The sequence below is a fragment of the Gavialis gangeticus genome, unplaced genomic scaffold (assembly GCF_001723915.1).
Source record: "Gavialis gangeticus isolate Ggan-Ray unplaced genomic scaffold, GavGan_comp1, whole genome shotgun sequence".
Classification (NCBI taxonomy): Eukaryota; Metazoa; Chordata; order Crocodylia; family Gavialidae; genus Gavialis; species Gavialis gangeticus.
The window spans coordinates 16,096,676-16,106,619 of NW_017729014.1; the positions used below are offsets into that span (position 1 = coordinate 16,096,676).

General features: G+C 43.5%; 1 protein-coding gene across 4 annotated transcripts; it reads right to left on the minus strand.

Moving 5' to 3' along the window:
- Window positions 1-38: 38 nt before the first annotated feature.
- CCNL2 (cyclin L2) lies at window positions 39-7,989 on the minus strand. Of its 4 annotated transcripts, none has more exons than XM_019511842.1 (7): window positions 6,712-7,989; window positions 3,686-3,785; window positions 3,491-3,595; window positions 3,142-3,283; window positions 2,483-2,600; window positions 2,301-2,393; window positions 39-907 (listed from the first exon to the last, which is right to left on the minus strand). In XM_019511842.1, exons 1-7 carry the CDS (start codon window positions 6,765-6,767, stop codon window positions 553-555), a joined length of 969 nt encoding a protein of 322 aa, XP_019367387.1. In that variant the 5' UTR covers window positions 6,768-7,989; the 3' UTR covers window positions 39-552. The 4 variants fall into 4 exon arrangements, with proteins under 4 accessions (XP_019367387.1, XP_019367390.1, XP_019367388.1 ...); XM_019511845.1 differs by lacking the exon at window positions 6,712-7,989 and adding an exon at window positions 5,860-6,705; XM_019511843.1 differs by lacking the exon at window positions 6,712-7,989 and adding an exon at window positions 5,860-6,705 and having other exon boundaries at window positions 3,686-4,451.
- Window positions 7,990-9,944: the final 1,955 nt, after the last annotated feature.

A 9,944-nucleotide genomic window follows, 5' to 3' on the forward strand; every position in this document is an offset into this window, starting at 1 on the left:
AAAAAAAAAAAAAAAAAGAAAAGAAAAAAATCACTTTCTATTTGTACAACATAATAGAGTCAGTACGAAGAGAGCTTTGTTAGCACCAAGCCACTCCAATGGTTCTCAGAAAATGTGAGCTTTCACGTCCAATCAGGAGAGGCTGAGCAGCAGACAGCTCCACTGCTGAGTGAGGAAATTTTTGCTCTCCATTCTTTGAGTCTGACAGTACAGTAACATAGCATTGCACTACTGTACGTTAACACACCCCTTCCCAAAGAGCAAGCACAGATGCACCCACTGGAACAGGAGGGCTCATCAGTGTTACCAGATGCTCCAAGCAGCAAGAGCCAAGGCATTTACCACATCAAATCTTCCAGAACCACAGATCTGTTGATATCTTTCCTTTGGATTCATACTAACAAGTAAGAGTTAGCAGCTATGAGTGAAGCTCACTGGAATTCAGTGGTTTGTGAGCCAGGTTACCCTTAAGCTGCAAGAGCTAAATGTAGGGCAAGGGGGGGGGGTGGTAAGCTCTTTTTGCAGTGCAAAGGAAAGACACCCCTTTACTGCTCATCTCCTGTGCCTGCTGTGGCCAGGGTGGTCTCGGTCATAGCGATGGCCTGTGCGCTCATAGGAGCGGGAACGCTCGTGCCGGTGATTCCGGTAGTAGTGGCTCTTCTTCTTGTACTTCCCCGAGTGATCAGAACGCTCCCGCGATCGGCTCCTGGAACGTGATGAGCTCCTGCTACGGGACTTCCTTGGCTTGTGCGCTGAGTATTTGTAGTCCTTGGACTTTTTGTAACTCCTCATCTTGGAGCCTTTGTAACTAGCACCATGGTTGAACTGTCTTGGGGGAGAATCGCTGCGACTCCTGGAGCGGCTATGAGATTTGGAACCGCTAGATGTAGAGTAGCTTTCACTTTTTCTATAACAAGCAAGCAAAAAGCAGAAGGTTCTTAGCAACCCATGCCCATGTCAATACCCCGAGTGCCATCAACATTGCAGAGCGTCTTACCCAAGTGGACATACTGGACTAACCAGATCCAGCTAATGCTCCCAAGACCAAAACATACCAAAAAACCAATCCAATCTTTTAGTTATAGCAGACTTTGGGAATTATTTGTAAGATTAATTACGTAACATTTTCAGATGAAGTCTGGATTTAAATAGATATTATCCTTTAACATCTCTTAAAAACCCTCTCTCCTGGGACAGAAGCTATTATCTAGCTGAGCCAATATTCAGGTTGAAAGCTGCCCCACATAAGTCTTATAAGAATAGAACTGTCTCTAAATATATCTTAATAACCCCTTAATTATCCAACTCAGCAAAACATCTACGTCTATCTAGATTAGCAGATCTTAGCTTTGGTTTTGGCCACCCACCGACAATCAGAGTATATTTTACCGCTCACCCATTTCAAGGCCATAGCACAAACCTGACTGAAGCATAAGATTTAAAAAGTGAGTAGCATTTTGCCTACAAATGCAACTATGAAGCAGAATTTTCTCTCTCAATGCTTATAAAGCCGCACATAGGTATTGCCTATTCTCTCAGTCCTGCAGGAAACCAACTGGCACTTCATGTACTGGACAGTGGGTAAAAAGCACAAGCCACTGAAAAATTGAAGAAGACAGTGTTTCCCCAATATCTTTTAGTAAGAATGCAAAGCCTCCCATTACATTTATCAAGCTGCCTGCTCTTTATAGCAGAGCTTTAGAGGAAAATTAAGGGTCAACTTCATTCTGGTTCCAAACATAAAAAGTGTTTTTCTAATGTGTACTTCTGAAAGCTTGAGCTGAAGTTGAGTTATCTTGTCCCTGGCCTGTAGATCACTAGTAAGAGGTTTTTCTGGCCACATTCTAAAACCCCAATTCTACTTGTGCAGCTGCAGGGGTTGGTATCTTTGGCACAAGTACAAACAAAGGAATTCCCTTGACTTGGGAGACCAAACAGAATTCAGATCCTTGTGCTGCTGCTCTGCTGTGTCTACAGCAAGGGTAATCACAGAAGCACAAACATGTTTTTGTCATTTAAGCCAGTAGAAAGGACTACGAGCACACACAAGGCAGCAGACTTGTTCAAAAACAATCCGTCATTCACAGACCTTCATTCTACTAACCACGTGCGTACCTGAACCTGACTGGCTACTCTACAGCCCTTTTGAACAGTTCAATTTGTTGCCAGCTTGAACTGTTGCCTCAGTCGAGCCCTTTGCCGCTCTCCAAAGTCCCACTCTGGAATTGCCATTGGCTGCTAGTTTTTAACACAAGCGTGGAGAAATACCTCTCTGCATGCCTGCCCATTGCAGCACATACCTGTGCTTAGGGGATGCTGATCGCGAGGGTGACCTTGAGTAACTCTGCTCTCGACTGCCACTCCGGCTTCTGCTTTCTCCCCCTTTCTGAATGCTGTGAAGTACAAAGGACAAGTGGTTTAGTTCCAACCAAAAAACTCCCAAACCAAAACTAAACAGTCTCCACTGGATGCAGAGTCTTACCCATTCACTGGGCTGTTAGGATTTGTTCTTTTTGCTCCCTCCATTTTTCTTTTGGCATTCTTCATTGCCTGTACAGGAAGTGGTGAAGGTTTGTTCCCTTTGCCATCTTTTGGAGACTCTGGAAGCACAAAAATAAAGAAAGCTATATATATGTGGATATGGATAAACTACCAGGCTTTAGAAAGCAAACAAATTAGAGTGGCAGGCAGCTGCTTTCACAGCCCAAAATAATTCTGCTTTCATACACAGCCACTTTCTTTCATTTACTTGCAGGTATGAAGTTGCTGCAGCATAAATTATTTGAGAACAGAACACCAAACCTTCTCCATCCGAAACTGTTGCCTGCTCGTTCCATTAAAATTAAGATTTTCATGTTGTATTTCTTACATGCTAAAAGTGTTAACGAGAGAACTGCTGTTGAATGGGATGAAGCCAAGTGTCCCTCTACCCCACTCCACAAAGAACATTTCACATCATCATTTGGAAGGCAAACAGCCTAATGCGCCATTAACTGGAGTACCACAGGCAACTGGACACAGCCTCACTGAGATAATCTCTACTCGGTAACTGACAGCACATTATATCCATTAAAGTGTAAAAACACCTGTGAGATAAAGGGCAAAAGGAGCATATTTTACATATATGTGAACAACACCAACCAGTTTTAGGAAGAGGAGAAAATCCTGATGTCGTATCCAAACTGGGGGTTCCGTCTGGTATCAGACCCTTTGCTTGGGCTTTTGCTTCTTCGAGGGCTAGTTTTTTCTTCTCTACTTTGCTTTCCAGATAAGGTAAGTCAACCTACAAATGCAAATGGAAGAGGTCAACTCTCCACTTAGTTGCATTTAAAACTACCAATTCTATCTGCCACATAGACCAAGAGCAAGAGATACAACTCTGGGGTCTGGATTCCACTTCATTGGAATTTTACAAAAGCTCTCAATCAGATAAGTTGCCCCAACTTATGACAAAACGTTGTCTATACTGATCCCAAGTTGGCATACAAACCTTTTTCTGAGTGTAGAGCTTCAGAATCTTTAAACAAATCTCTTGAATTTCCTCCTCTGTTGCTCCAAACAGTAGAAACCAGTGAGGACGATTGGGAAGTGGAATCTGTAAGATGTCACAGACTATTAACTCTCTGACTTTCTGAAGAAACAGAAACTTAAGTTTTTACATTAAGCAACTGAAAAAAAACCTCACCTCCAGTGTCCTTGCTGCAAGGTATATGCAGGCACAGGCAATGCTTTCTGGCTGGAATCTGACAAAGACATCTGTTCGCAGGCTATCATTCATGTAATTCCTGAAAAACAAGTAAGGGGGAAAATTGCTATGCCCTGCATTCTACTCTCTTTAATTCTACAAGAACTACTTTGCTATGCATTCAATTACTATAGTTAAGGTCTATGCTCCTGTGAATCTAAAGAGAAGTTAAATTAGTCTACTAAAAGATCCCTCAAGTAGAAGGAACAAGGGGTTGGGAGTTAAGTTACTGACTGACTGGCTGTTGTGATAACTCTGTTATGAAAGAGAACCAATTTTAACTTCACTTTTCTTTCCTCTAGATCTACTGGCCTGCTCTCATGCAATGAACAAAAGTTTGTGTAGAGGCAACATACAATATAATCTGTAAAAGTACTCAGTTATAGCAATCTAGGCTCAATCCCAAATGTGGAGAAACACGTAGACTCAGGGTGCCATTCAAAGCCACAGATCCCAAAGGAGTTCTTCTGGAAAACGCAATCCAATGCAGCTTGTGCCCACATCCGCAGTACGTTTCATGCAACATGTCAATTCTCCATCAGCGAGACATCATCCAGAACAGAATCCATTTTGATGTAAAAAAGTAGCTGTAGAAGAAGTCTGTGCTTTGGGGAACATCAATGCTGAAGGCTCAGTTTCGGGCAGATCTCTTCTCCTTTGGCATATCAAAGTATCATTTCCAAACTGTCCCATTTCAACAAGGTTGCTTAAAATGAATATTCACAGTATGAGAAAACTGTAAGATATTGCACATATTCCACAGTCAGTACATTTAAATAAAAAGTGTAATTCTAAAACCCTAAATTCAGATGCAAGTACTTTGTACTTTAAATTAGTCAGGCAAATAAAATGCTCAATTGGGTTAAGCTTTTTAAAAAGAACATAACATTGCTTTCAGGCAGGATATCAGATGGTAATGTCTGAATTCACCCCAGAACAAAGGCCTTTGTATACTTCTGCAACAAGCATTCAGAATGAAGTCCAAAACTGACCATGTGGGTACCCGGGATACAAGGATTCACTGCCCCGAGGACACCCACCCCAGAGCCCAGAGAGTCCATGTAAATTGTGCTTACAGAAAACTGTATTTACAGACAGCAAATAGGAGATGCTTGTGAATTCCACTGCAACAACTGAAAAAGGTATACACACAGGCATGAGGACCTTTCCTACATCTCAGTCCTAACAGCATGACTGTGACCATGGAAAAGCAGGAGCAAAAACTATTAGTTTATCTTGCACCTTGACACTTGGCTTTTGAAGAAATACAATGCCACAACAAATCAATTTTGTTAAGAAGATGATGACACTTAGGCAGACAGTAGGAACCGCAGTATTCCAAAGAAGGACGATTCCTGTTTCTTTTCATAATTGCCAAGCTAACAACACAGCATGTTCACAGGCTGCTACCTGTGCACTCGATCATCAGGCTCTGGGTCTGGGTGTACACAGGAATGAATTCTTGTTACAACAGTTTAGAAACAGCAATGCTGGAAAACTACCACATTTCAATAATCGTTTATACTGGATACCCACTTTTCAGATACTGGAGCAACTACCATGAGCACATTTATATTTGTATAAAAACACGTGTCCCAAATACATTTTAAAGGCTGGAACATTGCTTTACTATGGTTACTTCTTCCCATCCCAAACAGGCAGAATATCAGCATCTAAAACCCCCAGTTTTTATATGAATTCTGCATGCATTAACACTACTTAATCCAATAGTGGGAGAAATATCCCATGCCAATACTACCCTTAATTCTGAATTGTAAACTTTCATTCTAAGGGTCAGATTAGATTATTTACACAAATTATGGCAAAAACTGGCAAAAAAAATTAAGTCTATCACAGTTTTTAATCACTTAATACATTCCCCCCCCATAAGGCTCAAGTGTCATCTTAAAATGGCTTTTTGCATTGTGAAGGTAGTACAGCAGTTTTAACACAGTCCTAGAAACTTAACATTAGCAGGTTTCAAAATGTTGACAATCAAGTTCTAAAATATACAAGAATCCAAAAGGCACAACAACAAAAAATGAATAAAAACAGTCAAAAGGATAAGCACAAGCAGCAGTTGGCCAGTTACTATACTATCGTATATATACCACCTGTCTAGAGTCAGCCTTCTCTTTGTAGAGCCTGCTTTGGTTTGACTGAAGACGGCAGCTATCCCTGCACCATAGCGCTTGGGCAGCAGAGGAGAAGTCTTAGTCACTTACCCTCAGAGGCTACCCTTTGATTAAAAGAGTACAGAAAAGAAAAGTCAAAATAGGTTCTCTACCAAACAGGGCACAGTACCAGACAGTTCAGTCAGCAGAAATATGATCGTTAGGTTCATTGCCCCAATTTTAATTAACGGCATTGTTATACCAATTACCAATTTGTTAAAAAATCGAGACCTGGAATTTTACACTAAATACCCATCCCCAGGTGAGGTGCTTTCACTATAGTGAAAGCAGACAGGGCAAGCAGAAGACTGTTCGTGTCAAATGTAAAACAGTGAGCTTTTCCAGTCTTAGGAGCCGACATCTTGGATTATCCACGTGAATCAAAACACATCTTGTTTTAAGATGCGTGCTGAGAGTTCGATGCACTTGTTACAATCAACAGACCAAGTATTGGGAACGAAGAACATCAGGAAAGGACTAGAACTGCATGTGTGATTTACCAAGAAAAAACCACTGAACACATTTGCTTCAAAGGGAGGACGAATGATAGGAGAGAAGGGAAGACAGAGCAAGGGGTGAGCGTTTAAAGCTACCTTACCATTTAAAGACAGTGCCTGAAACTGACAGGCCGATCAACAATTGGGTAGTAGGTTGAGGCACTCCAGGAAACACTGGAGTGGATTACTCATGGACACAGTTGCAGGCTAAAGCAAATGTTGCCCAGAGTGCCTCAAATGACATATTTCTGCCACTGCCCCTGCTGGTCTCTTAGAACAAGAAAAATCAACTTACCATGAAGTCTGGACCAGGTGTTGGTTACGTTCACATTCTAATACCTGAAGGTACATAACGATTATCTGGAAGATATGGGTTATCAAATTATTACCAGGAATCTTGAGAGCCAAGTATTTAACTCAGAGGGGCATCCATGAGGCATCTGCTATTCTGTCCTAGGTGCTAATGTCTGTAAAGAGTGTGTGCACAAATGCCCAGTATACCCATGCAGCTCCTGTCTTCCGGGGGGGGAGGAAACAGGCTGCAAAGGTCTGCCTAAGAGGGCATCTTCCAAAGTCAGGCATCATTTTAGTCAACTAGAAGACTTGCTTTCAACTGTTTTCAAAATAGATACGGTTTTCCTATAGAGCTCCACATTCTTTTATAGGTGCCAGCAGGATCAAGTGGCAAACACCACAATTCAAATCCACTGGGAAGCTTAGTCAACTTTTTCTTTTGTGCCCATGCAGCTTGCAAGGCAAACAAAAATTCTCTTTGATCTACATAAGGAAAAGTCACAGGAGTCAGCAGTTGAAGGTATACTCAGTCCTGTGATCAGAGCCCCTCAAGTCTTGTGACAAAAATCAGACTGCAGTGGCAAGGAGAGAGACCTGAACAGAGTGTGACAAGTTCTGAAAGCACAGAAACTTCTTTTCCCATGCCGACTGTGGGTAGCATTAAGGACGAAAGCGGTGACTTGTTAAAACAAGGAGCATCATCTCCATGTTTGACCTGTCGCACCACAGTTAGGGCTTTGCAGCAGTATTTTGATGCTTTAAGATGGAAAATAGATATTTGGGGTGCAAAAGGCAGACGGAGTTCTTTACATGACACAAGTGACTGACTAAGTGAGAAATGCAGGAGCGGCGTGTGCAGGCTTCTAGAAAGAACGGACAGTCACCCCATTAGCAGTGACAAATTTGTCATCCTAGAAAGCTAGGATTTATTTTATGAAGGAACAGTCATTTGAGAGCCCTACACAGAGTTGCTTGTATTTTAATACCAAGGTTACCTGCTCATACAACAAGTTGTTTTCATGCTAAGACTCAGAGAAGATCCAAGTACAGTTATGTCTAACCAGTACTTAACATCTGCATCCACCTTGTCTTCACTCATCAGTGAGATATAAGACCCACTAGTAAGAATCTCTTGAATGAGAAGACAGCAAGATCATAGTAAACTAACTTCACTAAGATCACTACGGTGGCATCATGCCAAGCAAACAGTTTAATCCAGGTTTTGTCTTTTTGAAGTGGGCAGTGAAAGATAAGCATGTATTTTAATTTATTAATTGAATGCAATACAAACCTTATGTGGGTGCTTTACATGGACGCAGAACCCCAACTCCTTTAAAACTCTTCTTTCTGCTTTTATTATTTGGTTCTTCAAATTAACATATTCTTGATCTAGTATTAGAGGTACAGGTTTCCTGAAAAAAAATTTCAGATGCCATCAAGTAAGACTGATAGGCATTAATCTTACATGTATCCAATGTAAGATTGATCAAAGTGCATATTGAACTCTTTCCCGCATTTTGAAGCGCAAACATTTATTATATTACAGGGATATATCTGGTTGAGATCCTTTCTAGATTTCCTGCACTCATTTTACATTTTTACCTCCTCAAACAAGGTTTTCCCAATGCATTCCTACTTCCCCAGAGGCTGTCTCCAATAGGAATGGCAGCAATGACAGAGACACTGCATTCGGGCCATAACATTCAGTGTTCCCGTATCAAAACTGAAGAAAGCAACAAGCCCCAAGTAGACAGTGCTATACTATGTTCCAAACTCCAAGCTTACTTCTTTTCTCGTAGATGTCGAAGGCGATGAAACACATTAATCACATCCCTTATGCGCCTCGGTGCTTCTTCGATTTTAGATGCCAGATGAACACAGGCCATTGACACGTGCTGGAATAGAAACATTGCAACATATTGAGGTTTGGCTTCAGTTCTACAACCGGCCCAAACATTTAGCAGAGGCACACCAAGAGAACAAAACGGCATAAACAGAAGCATTCAAAATCCGGCACGATCATATCTGCATTACTGGCAGCAATGTAAAACTGAGCTTGACTAAACAACGGCTACAGGTTTCCCTTGCTTTATATGGGTTCTTGAGGTGTGAATTTCCTCTTACGCAATGACCCTTTTTATCTCCAAAACTTGTTATACGTGAGGTAAATTCACTCTTATGCAACTGTGTAGTGGGAACCTGCAGTCAGCCGCTTTGTGCGGTGCATTGCAGGAGCAATGAGCACCAAAACAGTCTCCTGCGTGGACCTATGCTCCTCGCTTGCAACACGCGTTTCTGTAGCTGCCACCCCCGTTACGAGAGCACCTCATACTTGTGCGTACTGCCTACTGTCGGTGAGTACCAACTTGTCTCATAAAAGTGACAGAAACAGGTCCATGGGGTCAGTACAGTCAAGGTCTTGGAACATATCCCTATTTGTTACATTATAAAGCAGGTTACCTCAGTGCAAATTCGAGTTACATGCCGTTTTCCAGGAACACACACGCGCGGCACTCAGCAAGGGAAACTTGCACACTGACTTCCTAGATATCAGGGCTGGGAAGGGAGCTCGCATCTGGCTACAAGCCAGGCTACTTAAACTAGCAGGCAAACATGCAGCAGTGGGCCAGGCTCCTTACCTCCATGGAATGCTTCACAAAGGACTTTGTGTAGAAGAAGCGCTGGAAGAGCACCTGTCCAGTAGCCATAGCCACCTGAGGAGCAAAGAAAACATGACGTTTGCACATTAGCTTCGCATCCGGCCAGAGCCAAACACGGCTCGGAACGGCTGGAAAGGGGTGAACCCCGAAGACGAGTGTTTAAAGGAAGGTGCAGCCCCCTGCCCCAGCTCTTCCCTGCCCCAGGCCTGCAGGGAAGCGCCACCGGCTGTGACGCAGGGCCAGGCCGCTGCCAAGGCGTGACGCATCCGATGACGACAGCGGCCGGGCGCTCCCCGGCAGGCCGCGGCGGCGCAGTGGGGCCCGGCTGGGCCGGCTCACCTGCGGCAGGCGCAGTAGGATGCCGGCGGCCTGGATGAGCTCGCAGCCCGTGACGCGCAGCTCGGTCTCGGTGTCGGCATCCAGGCCGCTGCTCATGGAGGGCGTGAAGCGCAGGGTGGTCTCGGGCAGCAGGCAGTTCTCCAGTGTGATCAGCACCCCCGAGTACAGCCGGTCCCCGATCAACACCGCGCCAGGGCCCGGCACCGCGGGCAGGCCCGCAACGCCCGGGGCCGCC